This window comes from Penicillium crustosum, assembly GCF_028827405.1.
Source record: "Penicillium crustosum strain IBT 35664 chromosome Unknown utg000001l_segment0_segment0, whole genome shotgun sequence".
In the NCBI taxonomy this organism is placed as follows: domain Eukaryota; kingdom Fungi; phylum Ascomycota; class Eurotiomycetes; order Eurotiales; family Aspergillaceae; genus Penicillium; species Penicillium crustosum.
Genome location: NW_026623122.1, coordinates 1,862,203 through 1,888,517, shown reverse-complemented (window position 1 = coordinate 1,888,517; position 26,315 = coordinate 1,862,203). Strand labels below are relative to the sequence as shown.

General features: G+C 46.6%; 8 protein-coding genes across 8 annotated transcripts; 4 read left to right on the top strand and 4 right to left on the bottom strand.

Annotated features, from left to right (window-relative positions):
• Positions 1-2,454: 2,454 nt before the first annotated feature.
• N7487_000715 (uncharacterized protein) lies at positions 2,455-3,264 on the top strand (the record flags this gene model as incomplete). The annotated part of the gene is made up of 1 exon (XM_056868463.1): positions 2,455-3,264. The coding sequence occupies one exon, from the start codon at positions 2,455-2,457 to the stop codon at positions 3,262-3,264; it is 810 nt and encodes a 269-aa protein (XP_056733247.1).
• A 776-nt stretch (positions 3,265-4,040) lies between these two features.
• N7487_000714 (uncharacterized protein) lies at positions 4,041-4,232 on the bottom strand (the record flags this gene model as incomplete). Its single annotated transcript, XM_056868462.1, has 1 exon — positions 4,041-4,232. One exon carries the CDS (start codon positions 4,230-4,232, stop codon positions 4,041-4,043), a length of 192 nt encoding a protein of 63 aa, XP_056733246.1.
• A 748-nt stretch (positions 4,233-4,980) lies between these two features.
• Positions 4,981-6,615, top strand: N7487_000713 (Major facilitator superfamily domain general substrate transporter; the record flags this gene model as incomplete). The annotated part of the gene is made up of 4 exons (XM_056868461.1): positions 4,981-5,137; positions 5,192-5,442; positions 5,497-6,434; positions 6,489-6,615. 4 exons carry the CDS (start codon positions 4,981-4,983, stop codon positions 6,613-6,615), a joined length of 1,473 nt encoding a protein of 490 aa, XP_056733245.1.
• A 305-nt stretch (positions 6,616-6,920) lies between these two features.
• ags3 (alpha-1,3-glucan synthase Ags3) lies at positions 6,921-14,230 on the bottom strand (the record flags this gene model as incomplete). Its single annotated transcript, XM_056868460.1, has 5 exons — positions 6,921-6,969; positions 7,026-9,612; positions 9,678-13,600; positions 13,659-13,834; positions 13,883-14,230. The coding sequence occupies 5 exons, from the start codon at positions 14,228-14,230 to the stop codon at positions 6,921-6,923; spliced, it is 7,083 nt and encodes a 2,360-aa protein (XP_056733244.1).
• A 4,933-nt stretch (positions 14,231-19,163) lies between these two features.
• Positions 19,164-20,338, top strand: N7487_000711 (uncharacterized protein; the record flags this gene model as incomplete). The annotated part of the gene is made up of 3 exons (XM_056868459.1): positions 19,164-19,269; positions 19,318-19,426; positions 19,483-20,338. 3 exons carry the CDS (start codon positions 19,164-19,166, stop codon positions 20,336-20,338), a joined length of 1,071 nt encoding a protein of 356 aa, XP_056733243.1.
• An 827-nt stretch (positions 20,339-21,165) lies between these two features.
• Positions 21,166-22,912, top strand: N7487_000710 (cytochrome P450; the record flags this gene model as incomplete). The annotated part of the gene is made up of 5 exons (XM_056868458.1): positions 21,166-21,930; positions 21,980-22,276; positions 22,332-22,442; positions 22,517-22,683; positions 22,741-22,912. 5 exons carry the CDS (start codon positions 21,166-21,168, stop codon positions 22,910-22,912), a joined length of 1,512 nt encoding a protein of 503 aa, XP_056733242.1.
• A 390-nt stretch (positions 22,913-23,302) lies between these two features.
• N7487_000709 (uncharacterized protein) lies at positions 23,303-23,692 on the bottom strand (the record flags this gene model as incomplete). Its single annotated transcript, XM_056868457.1, has 1 exon — positions 23,303-23,692. One exon carries the CDS (start codon positions 23,690-23,692, stop codon positions 23,303-23,305), a length of 390 nt encoding a protein of 129 aa, XP_056733241.1.
• An 802-nt stretch (positions 23,693-24,494) lies between these two features.
• On the bottom strand, positions 24,495-26,099 carry N7487_000708 (BAR and SH3 domain-containing protein; the record flags this gene model as incomplete). The annotated part of the gene is made up of 4 exons (XM_056868456.1): positions 24,495-25,367; positions 25,426-25,542; positions 25,604-25,921; positions 25,986-26,099. The coding sequence occupies 4 exons, from the start codon at positions 26,097-26,099 to the stop codon at positions 24,495-24,497; spliced, it is 1,422 nt and encodes a 473-aa protein (XP_056733240.1).
• Positions 26,100-26,315: the final 216 nt, after the last annotated feature.

Below are 26,315 nucleotides of genomic sequence, written 5' to 3'. Positions count from 1 at the left end.
TATCCCGGGGTCACGCGCAAGCGTTCGTAGAGTACGGCTGTGGCACATAGGAGCTTGAAAAAGAGTACCACAGGAGCTCTTCGATCTTGGTGCTACCGTCGGTAGCCAAGCACACGGTCGATCTCTTCTCCAGAGCCAGATGCATTGAACACCTCGCGGAGCCTCCAGTGGAGGTCAAGCAAAGTCCGATTCACCAAAGCAACTTCGAAATGCTGTCTCATCATAACCTTCTGACCTTCCTTACAGAAGCGAGGTAATGTTGGGCCCCAGGACTTGTACACCACGATCTCGTACAGGAAATCGTTATTGGGCTCAAGATACGATTTATATTAGCTGGGTGTATCAGTTATTGGGCATTTGTCACTCACAATTGGTTTGAAAGCAAGTAGGAACTTTCCAAATAGGAAGTGGAGAGAGGCTGCGAGCAAAAATCCATTGGAAGGCTCGTCGACAGCGGAACCCTTGATGACCTCCCTCGCCGCGGGAAATCAAGTGTAAAGGGCGGACCAGCACACGCCAGTATTGCTACTGGCCATGGTCTTTTTTGTCGCTGCAGAGGAGGACTTGGTCGATCGGGGGCTGCTTTTTTGTTTTTCTTGGGGATGGGAGATGACTGCACTGATCCGGGCGCTGACTGCTGGTAGCCTGTTAGTCTCATAGTCCACAACATGATAATGGAAATGCCTTCTCACCCCTGATAATTCCCCCGTATACAACACCATCTTACCCCAACTAAATAAGTTGCCAACATTCTATAAAAAGTAATTTGCTCTTCCACGTAACAGATCTTTCGAACTTTAGGATCGAAAATAGAGGTAGGGGGATGCGAGACTAAATGAAGTCGGAAGACGATTGGAAAGAGGAATGAAAAGACGGTTGTAATTGCCAAGTCATTTAAAACCTTGGAGCCGTCATCTGTTCTGCTTTCAATTGGCTTGACCTAGATGTATCTGTATACGCGTGCTTTGGAGTCTGGGTTGGGCATGAGAAGGGACGCGTATTCCAACACTTCGCAGACCAGTTATCTTCGCCTGTTTGAGTTTAGAAACTGGTTGAAGGAATTTTTGGTATGCGTGTATAACCGTCATCTTAGTTTGGTATCTGACTTCTTCCCCGTTGCATATATCGAGAGACCATTGTTGCCCTTATGGTAGATCACATTCTGGGTGCCAGGGTCCGTCCAGACAATTTTTGCGGCTCGAAGAACGTTGACAGCAGCAAAGCCTGCTGTTAGAGGATTTTGTCTGTTGAACAGATGCACCCGCCCACCGTCGCTGCAACGGCTTTCTCTTCACTTTGGCGAAGACTAATATCCGGAGGCCCAGATCACCGTGCCCGAATTTTTGATCTCATGGGCTTCATGTGCGATGAACAGACTGAAAATGCCGTCATGTCTAGCGTATATATCCCTAGGACGGTGCACTCTACCTCATATCTGGAAGTGATGCGAGTAAATGTATTAGTCGTCGATCCCTTAGTAAGGACTTTTCAGTATGATAAGTAACATACCAGACAAGTTTTCCAGTAACCGACATATACACCTCACACCTAGTTTCTTTATTGATCCACCACCATGACACGGTCATATCAGACAAACTGGAGATTGAGAGCCCGTGGGAGACATTCGACGATTAAAAACTTCTGGTGGTTGTGTATTTTTCGTGATCCACGAGGTGGAAGGCCTCCCAGGCCAGGGGCTGCTGGTTAATTTCTCTCGGGTAAGGCAAGTCCGGATATTTGAGGAACGATGGAAGGACAGAAGAGTGGAAGGAGGAAGGGAGGAAAAAAGAGGAAAGAAGGAAGAATAGATCCTGCTGTTTCCAAAGATTCCAGAATCACATTGTAAGTCACCTGCCCACTCCCGGCGTGTTAAGCACCTTCGGGGGCTGCTACACAATAAAAAATTTCGTCGAGAAATGAAGTGTGTAGTTTGGCCCTGGAGAGGAGTAGTCAGGGAGAAAAAGGAAGGGACCTAAGTAAGGTAACTACATGGTATTAACCCCATAATACACGGGTGTTAACAATAGGTGTTCAGGTATCTGGCAAGTGGTGAAGACGCGTATCTGATGTTTCAGATTTAGTTGGAACCACCTAAGTAGTTTGTAGCTTGAGAGATTTTCTCTTCCAAGCATTGAAGTGACTCTTCTTTTTCTAGTCCAAATGTAAGTGTTAGCATCGTGAGTTGAGTCACAATGATCAATTTCTTAGCCGATGACCTCGCTAGCAGAACCACGTCACTATAAAACTACGTTGGTATTCTTAGGACACATAAAAAGGAAGAAGAGAAAAATATGACGGTGCTCTCAATGAGACTAGTTATAATAATAAGAGGAAGTACTCCACTACTGGACAAGAAGGACCACGTGATTATACCACATCCCTTGCATCAATATATCTAGACATCTACACTCGAAAGTACATCTTCAGGAAGGGTACCTCAATCAATTCCCCACTATGGACACCGAACTTGTCTTTTACGACATTGCAATGTGCCCCCCAGTCGAAAAGAACAATAGCGCTGTAAACCCTTGGAAGACTCGTCTAGCCCTCAACTTCAAATCAGTCCCATACATAACCAATTGGGTCCAACTCCCCGATGTATCCAGTGTCAGAAAACGCCTCGACATCCCCGCATGCCGTAAATTCGCCAACGGCACAGACTTCCACACTCTTCCCATCTTAGTGGACCTCACAACATCCCGCAAACTCGGCGACTCCTTTGACATTGCTGTCTACCTGCAAAAGCAATACCCATCCGGAAATGATCTATTTCCACCTCAGTCCCTGGATTATGTCTTTAGTCCGGACACTCCGATTTTAATTCCACTGTCTGAGTGTGACGAGGGTGATTACCCCCAATATGCCCGTTTCAATATGAATATCGACGCTGCATTCACCACGCACACCGCGCTCATGGTCCAAGGGCTACCGTTTGATCCTGCAACTGCCGAGGAGACGAAGGCTGAGTTTGTTCGGCGGGCTGGTGTGAGCTGTTGGGGGGATTTTGCTATTACAAATGAACAGCGTGAGAAGCTCCTTGGGTCCTTCCGGGATATGTTGGGGGGATTGGCGAAGTATTTTGGTGGTAATGGGCCGTTTTTACTTGGGGACCGGGCTAGCTATGCGGATCTTATTATTGGGGCTTGGTTGAAGATGGCAAGCAAGACTTTGCCTGGTGAGGAGTGGGAGTTGGTTAGAGGGTGGCATGGGGGTGTTTTTGGAAAGTTGCATGATGCATTAGAGATTTATGCAGCTGTTCAATAGGGAGTACTTGGATTTCCGTCTCGGTCTTGATTCTCCAAATTTCACCTGGCAGTGCTACCTTCCACCTACGCCAACCAATATTCGACAAGCAATCACTGGCGTGTAGGATGTGCGGTCAGTAGTCAGGTGGGTGTCGCCTGGGTGAGACACCATGTTGCAGCAGGCATATGAAGAATATGGGCGTGGAAGGTCGGTTCTTCGGAACCATCAGTTTGCGCTTTGGCTATTTCTTGTCCAGGGTAATAAACGTGATAGTTTTGAGTATGATGCCCTGTTTTGCCACCGTGTAATTGAGCTTCTTCAAAAGCTGGGCCCAAGGGCCAGGTGGCTTTTCCAGGGTGCCCGACGGAACAGACTGCAGTCATGGGCTGGCCAAATAAAAGGGCATCCCAACCGCTGTCTCGACTAAGTCCAAGGTTAGCATGGAGCTATATAGTAAATGGAGATAGTGCCATACAGGTGGGGCATTGTCAGAGAAATGAGACTCCAGTGACGGTGATAAGACAAGATCTCCTACGTGTATCATACATGGAAAGGTCTTAATCCAATAAATTCTAACTTCCGACATGTAGAAGGCTATGTCGATCGCCTAAGCATATGTTATATGTACCTTATTATGATATGATGTGTGATATCTGTACATGTGTGCGCATTTATTTTCACTTTGAATAAAATGGATATGAGAATATATTAGCTTATGGAATATGTATGCTGTTAATTTCCCTCCACCTTTACCATCCATATATACCATGTCCATCCACTCATTGGTGCTGTTCTTACTGCTCCCCCGCAGCGACAATGAGCTGTGGCTGGGCCAAGCTACCCTTTTGCTGAGTCAAGATTCTTGCTGGACCGAGATAACCTTTTGCTGGGACAAGACGGCCTTTTGCTGGGACAAGATATCCTCTTGTTGTTGGATACCCATGTGGGTGGCGGCACGCTTTTTCTTGGTACACCTGAGGTGGCATTGAGATTGTTTGATGGTTGAGAGTTTGGGGGCTGAATGATAATACACCAGCATCACTTGCAAATCAATGTTGTCCACGCAGCATTGCACATGTTCCATACGAGCCTACCGTATTCGAGAATCGCCAATAAAGCCAGTTGTGAGCCGCGCTATCTATGATTGCTATCACCTATATTCATAGGAACTGTGTGCTAATATCTTTGTGTACTTTTCATCAGCCATACAATCGGAGGCGCTAATAGGCCTAGGGGTATCTGGTTGAATAATTACTCACACACATCGCTTGACAACGAAGTCGATACGCGTGGATGTGATTTATATTATAATAATTATGCTGCAATAGTAGTGGAATATTCGCAATAAATCACCGGCGAACCCTCTCGTTTAACTATAACTATTTACTTCATTGCGCATACAGAAAAATCAGTTTGTAATTCAAGTGGGCAGAAGAAACTGCCGATAAAAGCCCCATAGCTTATCTTTTCCTCCGCAACCTTGATTGAGTGTCGGATAGTATCATTTTAGTCTGAAAAGGACTACGATGGTGTTAGCGACACCCTAAATTGCAACATCCACCACCCGTAGCCCTACCAACATGCTAGATAAACAATTCTTATAAAATCAGGTGTTTCTACAAGGAACTAAATATTTTTTAACGCCATCAAAAAAAAAAAAAAAAAGGATTTCACACTTGCGTTACTGGACCCGGGGACCTACACTTAAAATCTTACATTTTATCTACTGCGGCAATGGGTACGGCCGCTACGCCCACCAAAAGGTGGTACCATTGGTATTCTCCAGATGATACACCGGAAGAGAGAAAGTTGGTGTTGAAGCTTGATCTTTTGATTGTTCCATATGCATTCGTTGTCTATTGGGTCAAGTACATTGACCAGGGAAATATCAGTAAGTCAATCACAAAAAGCTACCATAATCTAGTACTAATCGCACCATGTTCAGACAATGCATATCTGTCTGGAATGGCCGAAGATCTTGGCTTCCATGGGAACGAATTAATTCATTTCCAGACTATTTTTACTGTTGGGAATGTCGTTGCGCTTTTGCCTTTCATGTACCTCTTTCCTCGGGTGCCGATGCACTACCTCGTTCCAACTCTCGATCTCATGTGGGGAATCTTTACTCTGCTGCAGTATAGAGCCACAAGCTATGCAGAAATTATGGCTTATAGGTTTTTAGTCTCAATCTTCGAGGTATGGCTTACCAATGGCCCGAAAGGAATCCCTTCGTCTTACTCATGTTGATAGGCATCTTACTTCCCCGGTGTGCACTACGTTCTCGGATCCTGGTACAAAAGCAATGAGATAGGAAGACGAGGAGGGGCCTTCTACATTGGCCTCACCCTGGGATTCCTCACCGCTAGTCTTCTACAGAGCGCCACACTCGACTACCTAGATGGAGTTAACGGACTACCAGGGTGGCGTTGGCTTTTCATCATTAACGCTGTCATTACCATGCCCCTTGCAATTATTGGCTACTTTATTTACCCCGGGACAATTGATAAGCCCAACCGTCTCGTTCTCTCACAAAAAGATCTAGATATTGCTCGCAAGCGACTAGAAAAACAGGGAACGCAAGTCAAAAGTGCCCCTTTCTCATGGGGACTCGCCAAGAGGCTCTTTTTGTCAAAGCGATTCTGGTTGGTCCTTATATGGGATAGCTTCTTTTTCAACTCCAGCGCCAACACAGCGTCCTTTTTGTTGTGGTTAAAGAGCCTCCACCGCTACAGTTCTGCAACACAGAACGAACTCAACTCAATCAGCCCAGCACTCGGGATCTTCTTTATTCTCTTCATCAACATCAGCACGGACTTGTGGCTCGATCGCGCCTGGGCGATTACGTTGGCTTCAAGCATCAACTTTACGGGACTGATCATTCTGTCTATCTGGGAGGTGCCTGAAGGAGCCAAATGGTTTGCTTACAGTGTGCAATACTCGGCAGTTGCAGTATCATCTGTGCTATATGGGTGGGTGAACGTCATTTACCGTAACAACATCGAGGAGCGCGCAATCGTGTTGGTTCTGGCCACTGCTATTTCCACAATGTGGACATGCTGGATCCCACTCTTCACGTACCCAACTGTGGATGGACCTCGTTTTATCAAAGGATACCCCTTTTCTGCAGCCATGACTGTTTGCTTGGTGGCTATGACGTTTGTTATTCGTTACACCTATGGGCCGAATGGGTAAGATCTCCAGATGCCTTTTTACACATGTAACTTGTTGCTAATAAAATACAGAGAGAAGAGTATAAAACACGTGAACGATAGGGATGGGTCTGAGGATGAGTCGACAAACACAATTGGGGTTTTTACAACCGAGGGAGCGAAGAAGGACCAAATTTCGGTTGTGGGCACCAATTTGTAAATTGTCAGCTTCCTATGTCATAGCAAAATTGTTGGCGGTTTGAGACTTTACATAATTTGAGAAGATACCCCAAAAGACTACCAATAAGCACATGGCAAGGCCGATTATTGTTGTCTGCTATAAATGAGTACAAATAGGGTGTATCGACGAATCTGCCACTGTACACAATAGTCCACGTTTGTATATATTAGGATACTAAACAGTAGTTCATTAACTAAACAAAAAATAACTCCGACTCCTTCCCATCTATCTATATACTAGGACACAAAAATTACTGAATTAGGAGCCAAACCACCAATGGTGATCTAGGGCCGATTGAGCTGTTCACGGCGGTAGAAGAGAAGGAAACCAAAGCTATAATCACGGTTAGTAAAATGCTATAGGATGAGTGTTGGGGGATGATAACTGACCTAGCCAAAAGCTGGAAGAAAAGGGCAATCCAGAACCACGCATTTCCAACAGCATCCAATGATGATCCAATAGCTGGGGAGATGTCTCCTGGGCCGACCTTGTTTGGCGCGAATCCGCGAGCACAAATAGTGGCGATAGATCCAAGGGCCTGGGCGGCGAGCAGGACGAAAACGACGTGCACTCTTGTCAAGGTCTGTAGGAGAATCATTCCCAAGCCAACCTGTTGAATCTCATCGAGAACACCGAGCCAGAGCCAGAGACAACGGGATGCGATAGCTCCGGAAGTCAAACCTCCAGCCCATGGGAGATAATAACCGATGTTGGATGTTCCCCACCATGTTTGCGCCCATCGTGGTGCACCGATACTCAGACCGAAGACGGGTAAGATCCAACTGTGCTCCTTGGACAAGAAACGGAAGAGTAGCATCACACCGACCCAAAGGACAACAAAGAAGAAGATGACCAGGAGAGCGACTTCCCATGGTTTTGTGTGTTGAGAGGACCAGAGGAATGACCAATTTCGACCGAATGCCGCGGAAAGGAACCAATTCTGGATGATGACCATGAAGAAGAACCAGAGGACGATTCGGCGACGGAAGAGGGATGTGTAGAAGAAGAGGATCTTTCCGGGTGCTTGGCGATAGTACTTAGGCAGGCCAAGGGCAAGAAGCACACCGACAATGAAACAAGCCGCAGCAATAGGCATCACCACAGCCGTCAGTTTCCAGGAGTTCAGGGCAACTGTGGAAACACCTCCAACTTCCGCTGCGGTGACTTTGGAACTCCAGTACCATAAGGCGACAGTGTAAAGCTGTGAAATTCCCTGGATAAGACTTGCGCGGAACATCCAATCCTTCACAGGGACAGCACCTTGATCACCAAAGTTGAGAGCGAAGAACAAGGAACCACTGGAAGATGCTGCGGCATAGACACCTGCGGCGACATTCTGAGCCCACGCTTGACCGACGTCTGAGAGTGCGAACGGAGATACGCCCATGGTGACGAATGCCATAGAATATATGAACCAGGGGAGAGTGAGGACAATCACAGACGGGAAACGGAAGAATAGGCACCACCAGACAATGGAAGAGACGCAGTAAATTGCCGCGATGACGTAGAGCTTGACTGCTGTCTCACCAATCTGGCCAGCCAACAGGGTGATCTGCGCAGAGTTCGTTGCAATAATCTGTCCGAGACCGAGGAATAGAGCATAGACAGGCCAGTTTCCGACACGCCATCTCATGAAGCGCTGGATGGCGATGGGTCTCTTGTATCCCAGACGGGAGAGCCACTGATCAATTTCATCTGTGTTGTTCTCATCAGACTCGTCAGGACCTTCTGTGACGACGTTATACGGTGTATTCTCGACAGTCTTGCCCAGGCCGGCTCCAGTTACGGGACGTTCTTTGGGCTGCTTCTTCAACTGCGCATCGTTGTACATGTAGAAGAACTTCCGCTCGCTCTTCATGAGATAAAGCTCAATGCAATAATCTGAAGTTGAGTTTTTCTTGTTGAGGTTGGCGAGCATGGTTTCGAAGTTTCGCGTGAAGTGGCCCATGCTGTCCGTAAAGGTCGGGTCGACCTTTTGCAGATGGAAATCGGATTGATCATGGTCGTTAACAACAGAAGGCAAGGAGAGGACAGAAATATTCCGGCCCTCGTGAGCGAAAGGTGCAGCTGGATCGGAAATATCACGAGTTATTCTCACCGGAGAGGAGTCCCTTGAGAGGAAACGCGACGACTCCGAGGCTGACGAGTCAGACTCCCCACGAGCGTGATTGTTGTTTCTAGGGTGTGCTGCCATATCCTGAAGAGGCAAGTTGACTGCTGCCATGGCCTCTTCTTGAGTGATCAAGTTCTCTTGTGGCGTGACAAAGCTCTCATCATCCGTGGTATCACCGTCGATAGCCTCGAGCATCTGACTCTCGCGCGGTGACTTTTTGGTGAGACGATTTCTGCCATGTCCTGGTCCAGATCGTCGACCGAGCGATAGATTGCGGTTTAATGTGCTGCCTCTGTTGTTTTCGGCTGCCTGCATCTCTTGAGCTTCGACTGCCTGTAGCTGGAGAAGGGAAGGCTGAGGAGGCTGTGATGTTCTGTTCGCATCCAAAGTCCCCGGCAATGACAGATATGATGAAGGGCGGGTGATCATACCGGAGTCCCGCAAGCCTGGGGTCTCCCAGTAGATCTGAGACTCTCGCGCTGAACCTGCAACGGTGAGTTGATTCTTTTGGTGATGGATGTGGATAGAAGTTCGCTGCAAGACTTCGAGCTTCTGAACCCACTCCAGAACGGGGAAGCGCTGCTTGGCAGAGTTTGCACGCATCTCCTGTCGGGTTTCGAGTGATGAGTCTAGGGCGGATTTGATGGCAGTTCTCAACTGGTGCAAGAGATGGCGGGCTGAGTCGGATTCCACAGTGTACCACCAACCAGGCATCTGGCCTAGACCTCCGATGCGAGAACCAATTCCAAGTGCACCCTTGCGGCCAAACTCAACGGCAATCAATCCGAAGGGCTCGTCACGGGATGGGATCAAGGCGAAGTCGGCACCAGAAAACACGAAGGGGGAAGAACCGTAAACTCTGGCTTCGAGAAGACACGGCCTGGGAACATTTCCATGATGCGCTGAAGCTTGATAGCGGCGAGTTTACCATAAAGATCAATGAGGGGACCAATACAGATCAGCTGCACATTAGGCCGAGCAGACAAGACAGCCGGCATGACATCGGCAATCAGGTCGACTCCCTTCTGCTTCGACCATCTTCCAACGAACACCAGCAAGTCTGCGTTAGGGTCCTCATTCAAACCGGCCCATTTCTGTGCCTGGAGTTTGTCATTGGCCGACTCGTCAGTAGTCTGTACCGAAACTTCCACGTCGGGGTCTTTCTTCAAGGCGCCTGTGTCAGAGGGATCGGGATTCGGAAGACTACCAATCTTGGCAAGACTCCAGAAGATCGGATAACGGGCCCATGAGCGCTTTCCATACTTCTCGGACACACCTACTGCGCCGAAACCGCGTTGATGGAATCGCAAATAACTAGCACCGGTGTGAAGCAGGTTAAAAACGTTGCCAAACTGACAGTATTTGGTCGCTACATCAACCGGGATATTGAAGACAGAACAGACTTCTTTCTTCTCTTGTGGGGTTCTCAAAGCCCAAAGACCCTGGAACTCAGCGTTGTGCAATGACAGACAAACTGGGATAGTGCGAGACGGGAGCAGGTAAAGTGGTGCCACACAGCCGTGGAAATCGTTGATGTGATAAAGATCGATGGAGGGTGTTCGCTTTATGACCTCTGCAATACACTGATTCCAAGCCGAATAGTAAATGGCACTGTCAAGGTCATCCATACGCGGAGGGTAGGGCTCCGCCTTAGTCTGCTGCCGGAAAACCGGAGCATCAAGGAGGACGTAGGTGATGTTATCGACAACGTGATACTGCACCTGCACCGAATAGGGATGATCTAGGATCGTCACCACGAAAGGCTCAGCAGGTGTATCCTCGGGGTAATCAATATCACCGACACAAGGAACCACCCAAATAAGATTCTGGTGCTTCAGATTCTGTGACATGAGCTGCGCCATTACTCCCAGACCACCAATCTTGACTTTGACCTTCCAGTCCTGGATGTCGTACTCCATAGTGGCAATCAATACAGTGCGGCGCTGGTCGCTCGCGCCCGCTGCTGCCAGAGCCATGTTTTCTGGTACACCCTTGTCTGACATGCCGATCTCTTCGATATCGTCATATTTGTTGAATGTTCCCTTGATTCTGCGCCAAAACAGTATCGGGAATTTATCGGTCTTGGTGACATTGCCATTCATGTTAAGCTTGACACGGTAGAAGTTTCCGATGAAGATAAAGACACCGGCCAATCCCATAAGAATCGGAACAACCCAGAGAAGGACATAGAGGACCAACTGGGCCCATCCCGATCCGACAGGGATCAATTCGTATCTTAGGTTGCCATCATCGAGGGAGATAGTCCAACCAAGATGCGGGAATGGTGGCAGGGTGGTGATATTGATGACGTTTGATGCGAGATAGGACGGAGGAAGCTTTTGAACCGAAGACGAGTTGCCGACATCACCGTAGACCTCGGAGTTATCAGGGTTACCGTCACTGTCTGTGCCCCAAACATTCAGCTGGCCTATGGCTGGCCATTCGTAAACGAAGTCGTAGGTCCAGCGAGATGCTTTGGAATCGTACTTCATCTTGCTGTCCATTCCTGCATCATAGCCATATTGGTTGTATGGGCCGTTAAACCACATATGCGGGAATCTTCGGACTCTATCGCTCCCATAATCACCTTCCTGGATGTAATCGCTACTTCCAGTAAGTCGCGAGAAGTACTGAACTCGGATATGAGTTCCCTCCCACTTCTGGGAGTCTGTGCCAGTGAAGCTTGGGATGGTAATACTCGTGTTGCCACCTTTATACGCCGCCCACTCGTTCCAACTCCGGCCAAAGTCAGACGAGTATCGGAACATGTCTGCACCGGCAGCTCTGTGCTGGATGTAAAAATTGTCGTTAGACTTGTGGACTAGACTGGTAGAGTAATTGGCAAGCGGAGAAATGAGGGGGTTGTCATGAGCACCGAGGCGCAGCAAGAACTTGTCGGTCGAATTGGTGTAGACTCCGGAGGAGGAAACATTCTTAACGGTCAGTTGGTGGATTCCATGGTGGACATTTTTAAGGTTTGCAGACCATGTCCAAACAGTCGGGATTTCTCCGGTGTAGGCATGGCTCGTAGTCCGGGCAGAGATTTTGGTGCAGTTGACACTAGATGTATCAAGCTCGGCGGTGATGTTCTTCTCTGTTGTAGAATTCAGGTAAAATGCCTTTGTGATACTGTCACAGTCCATCTCAGTAGAATATCCAAGCTGGATAGGCATGGTTTCACCCGTGTCTTCTGAAGATAGCAACCGAGCATCATGTCCAGGGAAGAAATCGGTGACAGTAGGGCCGGGCTCGATGAACTCGGAGGCCTTGACATAGGCCCGGTATTCCCATGGAAGCAGCTCCATTTTACGGACGCATCCGTAGGTGTTGTCTGACGACTTGGGGCCATCTTCCAAAGTGAGTTCATCGTAAGGATAGAAGAGGTTCTTCAATTTTGTCCCTGAGTCAAATGGCGCCAATAGAGATCCATTCGTAGAGGTGCAGTTGCCCCCATATGTTTTGGTCGAGTTTCCGTTTTGATACACAAGCCAGAGGGTTTCGTTGGGTAGGATTGCGTTTGTTTGTACCCCAGGGAAATAGCTTCGCAATACAGACCAAAGGCCAGTAACCGTGGGAGTGGTAGAAGAACCAGGAAGGTATATGTCTTCTGTAAGTTGAGATATCGTTTCAAGGAACAAGCCGTCCTGAGCGACGGGGTAATGGGCTCGAATCTCGAACATGCGCTTCATGATATTGCGGAGTGGATGGGCGGGATTCCGCTGGTCGTACGTGACAGTGATATCATTGCAACCATTGCGTCCCTTATCGATAGGGAAATCGTAGAACTTTTCGGTGTTCAAGTTGAAGCAGCCTTGTGTCCACCATGCGGTCTGGTATGTCATGGGCTGTCGACCAAACATATAGTTCGCTGCAGTAGCGTCGAACACGTACATGTCCTGCTCTTCTCCCCACAAGATCAGGGGGATTCCAGGAAGCTCCAGCGAGATGATGTACAAACCCAGGAGGTATTTAGCTGTACCATTTTTCAGAGCTGGCCAGCGGAAATTATCCTGGTTCGAGACACCATACATATGCCTGGGGTCGATTTCTCCTGTGAATGCATTGAGAAAATCGTTGGTAATGAGCATCTCATTCCAGGCTTCGATGAAGTCGGTCGGCAAGTCAAAGCCGGCAACCAGGTTACCGTCCAAGCCCAGGAAACGGGTCATCGAACGATAGATGGTATAATGGAATGCGGAGCCATCCAAGGCTTGCAGCCCATCCTCTCGTAGGAAAGCCCCCTCCGAGGTGTTGGTAAGCTTAACACCCTCGCCTGCATTAGCCACACGCTGATCGGGCTGGCGACCGCGGCCTAGGTAGAGACTGCCAAAGCTATCTCCAGATGTGATCTCGCCGGGGAGGAAGAAATTCTTCTTGCCAAGTTTCTGCGCGCATTCACGGTAGACGGGGAGCATCTGACTCAGGGGCTCGAGGGTCGATTGCACAGACTTATCAAAGCGGAAACCATCGAGATCCAAACTCGCGATTTGAAGGCAGGAGTGTTGAGTGATTACATCGCGGACAGGCTTGTGCCATTCACGCAGGCGATCCTGCACGGAGGCAAACTTGGTAAGTTGACGCTGCCAGTCGGGGAAGTTACCGAATGCCTCTAGCTCTCCAAATTGATCAAAGTCGCTGTTATAGCAACCGTTCAATTCTTGAACCCCGTTGTCTGTTAATGGGAATCCAGTCTCATCCCAGAACTTAGGAAAGTTGCAAGTTTCGTTCCAATCGTTACTGAACTTGAAATCGACGTATTCTCGGTCGGTAACCCATTGGACTTCATATTCTGATGGTTTGAAATCGGCAGAATCGTTCAGATGGCCTTTGAATCCAATCAGGTTGCTCATTCTGTGTTTCTAAGATTAGCCCATGAACGAACACCCGAGAATATGGAGCGTCGACTTACGTTGCCAGTGTGTTATCCACCACCACATACATATTCCGTTTGTGGATCTCGTCGACCGTCCGCCTCCAGTCCTCCAGTGTTCCATAATGCATGTCGAGGAGAGTGGTATCGACCGGCGAGTACCCATCGTAGGCCCAGGGCAAGTTCATCAAGTACGTTCCGGCGAAGTAGATGATCTATTGTGGTTAGCGATGAAGGCATTCGGAAGCTGGATCTCAACTAACCTTGAATCCCATTCCCTCAATATAGTCCAGTGTATCTATCAACCCTTCCAAGTCACCACCGTGGCGCATCTGGTTAGAGTTGATGACATGCTCAAAGGCGGTCCCGTTGATATCGTCATTTGTAGGGTCACCGTTGGATATCCGGTCCAAAAAGATTGTATATGTGGGCATGCGCCAGTTATCTGGCGATGGATGGTACTCATGGTCCGGCCATGCTCCCCAATAATCGATCGGGCCAGCAGCGGTTTTGTTTTCGTTTAGATTGTATTTAGCGAGTGGTTCGTCATACGGCCAACAAAAGGCATAGACGCTCAAAAACGACAGTATGAGGAAAGCTGAGCGCTGCATTTCCGTATATAATACTGTTATCAGCAGTAACCTGCTGCCGGAAAGATGCGCAACTCAAAGAACGAATGATATGAGTTTTTGGCGAATAACGAGAGTGAGATGAATGAAAGAACAAAAAATCAACTGAAACAAGCTTCTAGCATTTTACTGCTTACTGATTTCCAAGATTTTACAGATTTTACAGAATACATATTTTTCTTTTCTTTTCTTTTTTATTTTTTACTATGGGGAACAAAACCCTTATCGGGCCGAACGGATGGATGGTCTATACATAGGTGCCGTACACTACTGCAAGACCCACGTAAACCCACCCAGTCAGATTTCATCGATGTTGTATCCACTGACTTTTTGCCTCTGCGTGGTTGGCTTTTCGGTCGGTGTCTCAGATAGATCCAAAGGGTTTGAAAAGGCTTTGATGTACTCCGTAATCCGTATTTGTTAGTAATTATTAGCAAGCGAGCTTGGCTGATGTTAGTGCGCTTAACCTAAACATTCTAACTTGGATAGGTATATGTTTGTGTGATGTATTGTTCTCATAGTAAATTTTATGGGGTCACCAAGTAAGACGGTTATGCAAAGTGCACTTCTTAGCCATTTAGCTGCATCAGCACACCAGTGTGGATGGCAATATGTACGTTGTATGGCAAAAAGCCTTTTTTAATAACATATGTCTTAGGTCAAAGCACCGCCTATGTCTCTTTTTTTAGTTTCTTCCACATTCGAACTGCATCATGCAATGCAACCGATAATCCTAGAGGCTTATCTTTGTCATTAATTCAAAGGAAGCGAAGCGAGGGAACTATTCTACCGTAGACTAAAAAGTATCCCAAAGACATGGAAGATTACTCCGTAGATATTAGGTGACTATTAGGTGACCGAGGTCTTGTATTCAACCCCCACCCCTCTCTTATCTCCAAAAAAACACAAATACACAATACTTCAACCATTTTGCGGATATCCTGTTTTGCCCTGAAATTTCTACCATTTGTAAAATAAAAAAATAAAAAAAATAAAAGCCAAGTTCGTATACGGAGCATACGGAGTTTTGGTGGGTTTCTTTTTTTATTCGGTTCCGCCCGCCTTCGACGTCACATCTTCAGTTTCCGAGACCACTATCGCCAGAATCCTGGGATGTGAATCAGGGTGAAAGTAATCCCTCGCTCTGAGACCTTCCAAATTCCTTTGCAATATTCTTTCTCAGATTCACTAACCCAGCCCCCTGATTTATTTCCTTGTTCTGATGCATACGAATTCGATCTCCCGTGTCTTAGATAGAAGCGAGCGAATCCACACTACATACTCCGTACATATGCGCCTAACGATCCCGTCACACCTCCTGTTGCAATTCCGGAAGAAAAAAAAAGGCTCATCCCAATGATTTCGTGCCAGTGATCCAATGGCGGGGCTCGGGATCGTACAAAGTAATCTTCAATGGTATCCATGCTATCTTTACTTTTTGCCGCGCTCAGGCACTCATAAATAAGCATCAGTATCATGGGGTGTGCGGTCTAGATGTCGCACAGATGCATGGCTTCAACGTCCCAGTCACACTCTCAATCGTATTCGAACACTGTCTCGGAAGCTTATTTTCCGTGTCAATTTATACATGTTTAATTGGTGGTAAGCGAGCGCAACGTGCTACCTATGTGTACATCCATATACAATGATACATCATGACCCGATAAGGATAGCTTAAATGTCCTAGTCTTACTAAATATAGCCGAGGGCGTCAAGCCAATGATTGAATCGTGCGGCCCATATATGTAACTGGTCTTGTTTCGAGCGCCCCATACAAAGTGGATCAAACTTGATTTCACTCAATTCAGAACACTCTATGATACTCTCACGCCCTGTTTAGGAACAGGCTAGGGCATATGTGCTTTAGTTTAGTTCCAAATATCGGCATGTATTGTCCTCCGTAGGGAAATGTTTTCTCTGCCACGCTGGAGCCTCCACGGAGGAGAATCGTGTCAAGTCCGCCACCTACCCGACCCAATGCACGGCCCAACAACTCTTTTTGTACCTATGGTGTTGGTGGGCACCACCGGATGGCAAATTTTCACCGGATAGCAAATTCTAAGGACTAAGTATCTTTTGTATAGCAATTGTACACAAAAGGCACAGAACCACAATATAGTCAAAAACTCGATTTTATTAACCTTCAAAATAGTTATATATGTAAATCAAGCCTTGACTACTACTTTCCAAGGTTCGTATCAACCTTGGTAAGAACTATCATATCTAGGTATTCTCGAAGTAAGAGAATGGTTCAACCTTTGTATATATTGTTTACGCGCGATGATTTTTAATGTGCTCTTTACATTATATATCACATATTTAGGATCAATACGAAGATCAGTTAAATCTGCTTGAACTGGGTTGAGAGTTGAGAAAAATCGATATGTTCTTTTTATGTACCTTTTTTACGGGGCAGCTGTGCAAAAGATGCCTCTCATCCTTATAATTTGCTCTTCAGTGAAAATTTAGTATCCGGTGTTGTCCGTAGGGGCTTGCCACGATTACTTGATCAATTACTTTACTGCCTAGTAACTGACCTATGAGCAGACTCGGGTATCCGAGACTCGCTGCATTGTTCGGTTCTTCCGGTTATTTTAGGTCGGGCGGTTCCACAATCACCTTTTTGCCTTATATCTTAGGTATCAACATCTTGAACCATGGCTGACTGCATACAAACCCATTTTTACCATGACAAGATTGACAGGGACCAAAGCTTATGATATCATTTGAGTAAATCCATGGATTGCACCCAGAAGAGCACAGCAGTGCTAGCAGGTATAGCTTGTTTGTTGTGCTATCATTACAAGTCAAAACACTCTCTGACTAGGTTCTAAGGGGCATGTTAGAAGGCATACTCCACTTCATCGACACATACGATGAAATAGACATGCAAGGTCTCGTGTGTCCTTACTTAGTAAGCACATATCCCATCCATTCGTCCTACCGTCGCACTATTACGGGCTACAATACGGAGTAAGGAATCCATCTATGCCATTCTAGAGGCTGCCGTCTAAGATAATGAGGTTGTAACTAACTTTAGCACCCACGCTAATAGCAAGCCTCGTGTTCTAGGTGGCTTTCTTTCACTAGACAAAGTGGATAATTGCCGGGCATACCAAGCATTTATATATAGCTTAACTAAGACAGAGATTTCACCTTGATTCTTACCTTGATTCCCCGTTTCTCACACACCAACCACCCAATCACTTCCAGTTCTTTGCAGTATAATCCCCTCACACATGTAACATGCTACATACGACCATAGGGTGTGGAAAACAGGGCTTCCCGTCCGCTCAGCCGTACTTAAGCCACACGCCGGTGAGTTAGTAGTTGGGTGGGTGACCACCAGCGAATCCTCACTGTTGTATGTTTTTGTTTTTTTTTTTTTTATTCTTGGGCTGGATTCAATCAAATAAGTGTGGTTGATAGAGAGAGAGCAAGCATGGCGAAAACCATGGGAATCTTCCAATTCATTGCCGTCAGGGGTAAGAAGAGATAGCGAGTGGTAAGTGAACATAAATTGTCTATATGACATATTATATCTATCTATCTTCATTGAATACAATTGGAAAAGAGTTGAACTTTTCTAACTATTCCTTTCTTCAATATCGGGGCAAATCCAACAAGACAAGTACTATGATACACGAAGTAGCATGCAGCCGATATAACTTCCTCTCATACCAAGTCAGCAATATATATATTGCGACAACGAAGTGTTTGATCTGGATCCAAAACGCTTCGTTCGGGCTATTCCAGTCTGATATTTGTAGTTTTAAGCTCTTGGGTTCCTCAGTACTAATCAAAGTGCGGCAAGAATATGTGAAATTTACATAAATTGTAGGTAAATGCCTCTTCTGAGGCTGAGTTTACCTAGATCTAGACAAGAATCGTGTATTGTCCTTTTAGGTAATACCTCCCTTAGGCTACTCTGGGTTCATCAGAGTCCACTAGCGCAATTACTACGTCAATACAGTCAAGGTTGTACAAACTGACCCTACTCCTACTAGTTATGTTATGCGACAACTATACCCAGCCAGTAGTTGCTGATGCCATAGGGTGATAATGGGCTGTACCAAGGGTGAATGTATAATTCTCCGAAAACCACCAACTTGGCGTCCAATCTCCGTTTGTGTAACGTTTCGCTCGGGAAGACTGCATGTTACACAAGAACGTGAAGACAAATGAAATAATAGTGATTATGCTCGACCACGCGGGTCTATCCGAAAAACAACGGACTATAGCATAACTGACACGTGGTTTCGTGAAGGTGTGTTGATCTATTGATATGTCGCGCACACACTGATGCTTATAGAAAAAGATGCGCAAGGTTTCACAAAACACGTATATTTGTTCACTTAAAACCAGAAACCTCATATTCTACAGAAATGTTGTACTACCAACCTTCATGATCAATTTGTTTGATCAGATAGAGCATGGAGGCGGATCAGGCAAAGCCAATAATGGAACTGCACTTCCGAGTCTATCGCGCTCTGTTTATCATCATCCGGAATTGACACTGGGATTTGGTAATTGCCTAAGCTTTAGACTGTTTTCATATGGTATTTAAAGCGGTAGTGATCCGAGATCGAATGTACAAATCATTCTAAAATTTGCACGCTACGGCAGACAATCTACTCAACATGTTCACAGTAACGGAGCATGTGATTGATGCGCAATACATCCGTGAATACCCAAATGCAACTATTTCTCAAGATTCCCCTTTAAAGCTTGTGGTGAAAAAGTATACACCTATCGACAACCCAAACCCCCAGCTAGGCGATGTGACTATCATTGGGGCACATGGATGCGGGCTTCCAAAGGCAAGTACACGATCTATCGTTTATAGAATGACGGATGTCGCTAACTAAGTAGAGAATTCCAGGAACTTTACGAGCCGTTATGGGAAGAAATTCTCATGCAAAGTAAACAGCAAGGGTTTCGGATCGGATCAATATGGGTTGCAGATGTGGCGAATCTAGGTGCTAGCGGTGTTGCAAATGAAGAACTGCTCGGTGATGATCGTGAGTGCATCTTCTTCGGCATTTGAACCTCACGGCTAATTGGTACAGCGTCATGGTTTGACCATCCTCGTGATATTCTACACATGATCAATCACTTTCGCCACGAGATGCCGAGGCCCATCATTGGTGTAGGGCATAGTATGGGTGCGACTCAACTGTATGTTGCTCGAAGCGAGAGGGAAAAGTAACTCACGTTAACATCCCACACACTAGCGCTCTCTTGTCGCTTATACATCCCCGTCTGTTCACATCGCTTGTCCTAATCGAACCACCTTTCAACCAAAGTCTCTTGACTGTCCAAATATTTGCCCTCCTCTCAATTAAGCGACGAGATACCTGGGCATCTATATCCGAAGCCACCAAATCAGCCACCAGGTCATACGCACGATGGGATCCTCGTGTCCTGAGGCGGTGGAACGAGCATGGATACCGCAGTTTACCAACAGCCATTTACCCACGGACAGACGGGGAAGTGAGCCCCACTAACGGACCAGTCACTTTGACCGGCTCAAAATATCAAGAAGCCATGCTCTTTCTCCGACCAAACTTCATGGGCCACACTACTTCAGTACTAGCAGACCCCACCAAAACGCCGCTGCATGACCCCCTACTATACCCCGACATTATTGACCCTCCAAACCCATCCATGCCCTTTTATCGAAGCGAGGCTATCATTGTGTTGAAGATACTCAAACACATCCGACCGCCTGTCTTCTATCTGTTTGGAGGAGAGAGTCCAGTATCAACGCCAGAGGATCAGGCCCTAATGTTCGAGAGGACAGGCGCAGGATTTGGGGGAAGCGGCGGAGTGAAACATTCCCAAGTTAAGAGGGCAACTATATTGGATTGTGGTCATATGGTTCCCTTCGAAAACGTGGATGAAAGCGCTTCTCTTGTTGCGAGATGGGTTGGCCAGTCTGTACAGAGATGGCAGACAGACGAACTGCGAGTGCACAAGAAATGGGCTAATCAGTCAACAAGGGAGGTGCTGACTGCGCCCGCTAAATGGAGACCCATGCTGGAGGAATTTTTCAAGTCTCAAGGGCGGACAGAGAGGTGGAAAATTTAGTAATATTCATGTACTTGGGTTGATTTTAGTTACTTGGCTTGCCTGTGTTTATTGGTTCCTATCGTGAATTTACAGACTGCGTATGATACTACTTTTGGCAGGTTCCCAAATTTTGCTTAACTATATGTGCGGGCCTCACGTTGCTTAGCTGCGTTGTGTTAATTTAGCTGCGTAGACATAGAGTATATAGGCTATGAAGAAAACTGCCAACATGGGCAGGTATAATTTACAAGCTAGACAGTAATGTTATACCTGCATTATGTGCACTTGATCATCTTCCGGGAAATTAATTACCAAAATGACAACAACCAGTAGAAACCCCACGACGCAGTTGACTGGGCTAGTGATCAAATTAGTGCTGGCACGCTGGAGCTAAGATCAGCAACATAAGTCGCACGGAGTGTTAGACCCCCTTTCCGCCCCTCGCACAGCATGAAAAGCTACGAAGGGTCCGCCTGGGAGGCTTGCTGTGGTTACACATTGCAAATGGTCTGCATGCACGGTTCTTCTTGTGGACAATATGTGAGGTTACACTAATATCTATTATCTCAAAAGCAGGAAGTAACACCCAGAAGGGTGAGGCGCATAGCCGATTATACTTGACACATGAATGATTTTCGAGAATCCACAAAGATTTTCTCAATGTATGAAGGCCGGATCAAACGGCCTGTGGCCTATAAGGGTGTGTTCAATATGCATTCCCCCTCTCCTCCAGGGGGTAATGCCATGCAATTGGAATAATATAAAGTCGAACTCATTAACCCTTTTTCTTTCTTCTTATCAATTCTTACATCGACACCTTAAAGCGACAGCTATTTACACGAAAGATGGTCCCTCTCACATTGGACATATCCGAGTACCTGCTCTTGGTGGTAACTGCAGCCCTTGTGTACACAGGCACCAAGGTTATTTATCGCCTATACTTCTCTCCACTGGCCGGATTTCCCGGCCCACGCTTGGCAGCAGCAACTAGCCTCTATGAGGCCTATTTCGACATCGTGAAAGGAGGCAAGTTCATGTTCGAGCTTGAGCGTTTACACGACAAGTACGGTCCTATCCTCCGCATCAACCCTCACGAGATACATATCAAAGACCCAAACTTTTACGATACCTTATATGGTGGCCCATTAAATAAAAGAGATAGACTGCCCTCGTTTATTCAAACTGGATTGCCCCTGGCAACCTTTGAGGCTGCGCCACATGGTCTTCATCGTGAGCGGAGGAAATTATTGAGCCCTTTCCTTTCAACACAATCGGTTACAGCCCTCCAGCCTGTTGTTCAGGAAAAGTTGGATCTGGTTTGTAGCCACCTGTCAAGAAGGGTTGGCACAGGAGAGGTTCTGGACTTGCACTCTCTCTTTGCTTCTTTCGCCATAGACGTGATGTCTACATATATACTTGGCCGCGCGCATTCTTATGCGTACTTGGACAAGGCAGAGATAACGGATGAATGGAAGACAAATGTGAACAGCATCTTTGAGGTGCTAATTCAGATCCGGCATATTCCATTCATCTTCAGACCAGCACGCAAGTTTCCTAGGATTGCTGCCTGGTTGTTCCCCAACTTTTCCGGGATTCATCAATTTGAGAAGGTATGTGTGGTCATCATCTGGTGTTAAAGATATACTGATAGCGGAATAGAAAAACCATGAAAGTGTAAAAGCCGTGTACGAAAATCCAGAAGGGGATTCGATGATATCAACTATACTCTCCAACAAGAAACTACCTGCCAAGGAAAAAGAGCTCGACCGACTGGACAATGAACTACATTTTTTGTTATTTGCTGCAACTGATGCACCGACTCAAGTAATGGCAATCACTCTATTTCATCTCCTTTGGAATCCAAAAACATATCAAAAGCTCAAAGACGAGTTAGATGAGGCTTTCCCCGTTCTGTCCGATGCTGACTGGACAAAGCTAAAAAGTCTTCCCTATCTGGTAGGCATCATCATCCTGTCATGTTCTCATATTATACTGACGATGACCTTACAAGTCTGCTGTGGTAAAAGAAGGTCTACGGATTTCCGCCGTTGTGACATCAAGGCTTCCGCGTATTGCACCAGATGAAGCTTTACAATACGAAAAATGGACCATTCCACCCGGGGTATGTCTTTCCAAGGCTAATATATCTTCTGCCCAGTTTCCTACTCTTGTTTTCCTATTAATATGTTGATATAGACGCCTATTGCCATGACCATCCATTCCGTTCTACGAAACCCTGAAGTATATGCCGAGCCGATGAAATTCATCCCAGAACGCTGGATAGGCTCTGCCGAGGAAGTCCGTCAATTGGATAAATACTTCGTTCCGTTTGCAAGGGGAAATTCAAGTTGCATGGGTCAAAGGTAAGTAGTTTCTTGTTTCCTTACTAGTTACAGACCGGGGTCACTGATATATATTAGTATGACCTACTCGTGGCTGTACAGCGTGATAGGCACCGTGATACGCAAGTTCCAATTGGAGCTTCACGAGACAGATGAGAAGAATGTTCATATTGTCCGAGATTGCTTCAATGGACAGACAGCCCCTGGGCTCAATGTGATTAATGTCAAGGTGGCTAAGGAGTTCAACTAGAATTTTCTGCTACCATGTGAATCAGTGATATGTTTTGCGTCTTGGTCTAAACTTCAATCGTCATCTTGTTTCAATATTTGTTCAGTCACATCTTCTCGGCTTTAACATCTGCTATCTTTCCGCAGGAACATGGAACTCCAAGAATTTACGCCTTTCTCAGACTAAGCTCTTTCTTTTAGTTTTAACTACATGGTTCTGTTTTGCTTTACAGAGGCATGGACGGGAATGGCATGGAAGAAAGACTGCGATATGCATTACCTCTCATGAGAGAATTACCGAAACTTGTGATATTGTAGAAAACAAAACTCAACCCAATATAATATAATATAATAAGGACTACTAAACAAGACTTAACTCGGAACCAGCACCAATACATGTTGTTGTCATGTCCTAGGCCCTAGGTCCAAAAACATAATCCCGATCAACTGAAAGGCGTCCGGTGGCAATCTCCATCCGGTAGTGCTCAGCAAGTCCAACAACCATAAGAGCCCAGCCGCACTGGGTAAGGTCCTGATCGCAGTTTATAACCGGGAACGAGATATAAAGCTCCTGTTGGTGGTGCAAGGCATCATAGTGGGTGACCGTGCAGTCTCCAGCGCGGCAACGGTCAGCCACAAGATCCATCAACTCCTCATCAGCTAAAAGGCGGTCCTCAACGAAAAGCTTCACCGATACCCACCACATCTCGGGCAGGGTGCCGAGGTTTTCATAGTGAGGCTGGCCGTCTGAGAGGAAGATAGTACGGGTGTGCTTCAAGGCTTCTCGGAGTGCTGGATCCATGGTCTCGAGGGATGCTATAGGTTTGATCTAAATATGTTCAGCTATTGGGGGAGTTTGAGGTTTGCTATTTTTTTTATGAACCTGTGACAGGGAAACGCGTTACTCTCTAATGGCTATGAGTAGACGGGGAATTCCAAGGCTAGGTATTTAAATACGAAGCAGTAAGACAATGAACAGTTCTATTGAGAGGCCGTCTTTGACCTAGTTGAGAGAAACGTCTTTTACACCCTTGGAGGTTGTTACAATGCCTTTTACCGATCTTTTCGATAGGTACTCTAACACCCGATATCTAAATATAACTTATAATCAACAAAGCCCCAAAGCCTTCTACCGTTGAGGATTCGAGAGTAAAGAGCCAAAGAACAAAGTCTCCATGTTCAAATTGGACTTGGATATTATCTTGATCATTTCAATATCAAACTATGGAAATCGCAACTTGATCGTTACGGTGGTATCTTCTTAGTAGTTTTGTCACCAGATGCAGCCATGTGTGAGACTCGACAAAAATCAAGCAGTTTGTGCGTAAATGAGAATGATTAAATTATGACAATTAAGAGTATGTGCAAAATGGAATTTCGATTTCACATCGTTTTCCATCTTCCTTGGCAAAAAGGGAAGAGAACAAATATTAAAGGGAGAGGTAGCCATAACTACAAAGCAGCATACCAACAGGTTTAAGGAGTTCATTAATCGTGTACTTGAATACCAGGGTAGGGTTTGATCCGCCAAAGAAACCCCGATGGATCATTTTAATGCATTTTCAATAGGCCGAGGCCGCTCCGGAGCTTCCAATGCCGTCCCGTTACTCAACATAGTTGGCAGGGAAAGGTCCCTTCTGTCCTCTCAACTCACCCTCCCACCAATCGTCCGTGCTATTGGTCTTCCGCATGACGCGAATGCGGTCCCCTTCCCGGAAACTCAGATCGCCATTTCCCTGGCCATCAAAATCATACAGCGCCGTGACAAACACCGGGCGGGAAGCTGCCGGCGGTGGTGGCGGGGGCTTCTTTTTCCCTATGGCAGCAGCCATGGGTGATACCTTGGCCTGGAAAACGTCTATGTTCGGGCCGGCGGGGGATCTCACCACACCTGATGGAACGGGAGTGGCTTGTGGGGTCGGCAAGAGTGTAGGACGAGGGGGGTCAAAGTAGTCGCCGCCCGTCGAGAGAGGCTTCGATCCTGCGGTGTTTCCGACAGGAATCGCGCTGCTTTTATGGCTAATTGTTGACAAGGGCGGAGACGGAGGATATTCTGGTACACAGGGTGTCTGGCTCGACGACCCGGGTGTTTGTGATCCCCGGCGGAAAGAAGCTGAGAGTGAGCTCGATGAGGCTGTGCTGTGAATGCGATTCCCAATTGAAGGGCGTTTCTTATTCTCCTGATCGGCTGCAGCTCGTCGCATGGCCTTTCCTTGGGTTAGCGAACCAAAGGTTTCTATTTCGGTTTGCACAGGCTTGAAGGCAAACTCCCAGTCCTGGATGACTTGTTCCATGGCTGGTGGCGGAGAAGGGAATCCTTCTTCTTCGCAGTAAGTGTGAAGCACTGTGTAATAGTGCGCAAGCATGCGGTTTTGGATCTCAACCTGTGCTTCAAGGATGAATGGCGTCAGGGAGAATATGAGAGCGATTAATGTTGGGAGTCGCTGTCGTAGATCATGGTCGGCAGCTTGGTAAGCCTGGATCGCAATTAGTATTTCTTGTTCTATGATTGGTATTGGGACTTAATATTTGTACCTCTTTGTTATTGGCGAGCTCGATTTCCGCTTTAGCGAGGCTCACATTTTCGCGATCGGTGCGCTTCGGCTTTTTCATGAGGCTATCAACTCGTCCTTGGGATATTTCAAAGTCGGTCTAAAGATTGGGACGTTAGCCACAAGTAACCCAACAACAGCTCTCATTCTTTATTGTGTACCTTCTTGTTATTTCGTTTTTTGATCGTCTTTTTCATCGGCGCAAGGGATTCCTTCGCTTGTGCAGCCGGCCCTGACATGCGAGTATCAACAGCGCCGAGTTCATCGATGAGATCGGTGCGTAGCTCGTCATATTCCTTCCGCAGTCTGTTGGTCCGGGCTAATCTGCCGGGGTCTGTATCAACGGCTTTGTGGTTGGACGGGGTTTCCGAGGAGCCAATGATAGGACCGTAGAGGCCGTCGAATTCATCGACAAGGCGACTCTGGTAAGTTGCGATAGAGACCCAAGCATCACGCCAGGCTTGGGTAGATTCCACGATCTGATAAAATAACACGTATCAGGAAATCGGACAGAACGCGCGTCATCGGGGTAACATTGTCTACCTTGCCCAAGAGCATATCTGCATCGTCAAAATCTTTTAGAAGCACAGCAATTTGGCTGTCATCTGCAGACGACTTTGTCGTCATGCGACCAAAGCGCCTTGACATGTTCTGCATGTTAGGCGATGGGGGAGCTGTCAGAAGCTCGAGGGGAACACGGAACGGTGAGAGGGAATTGATAACAAAAGTATCGCCACACGGACACAGTGTATGAAACAAGAATCAACTCTAATTCAAGTCAATAGTATTCAATTCCAGAATTCAAATGTAAAGTGATGGAGAAGGAAAGAAACTTGGAAGGGGGCTCAACGTCCCCTCATGACACATAACTTG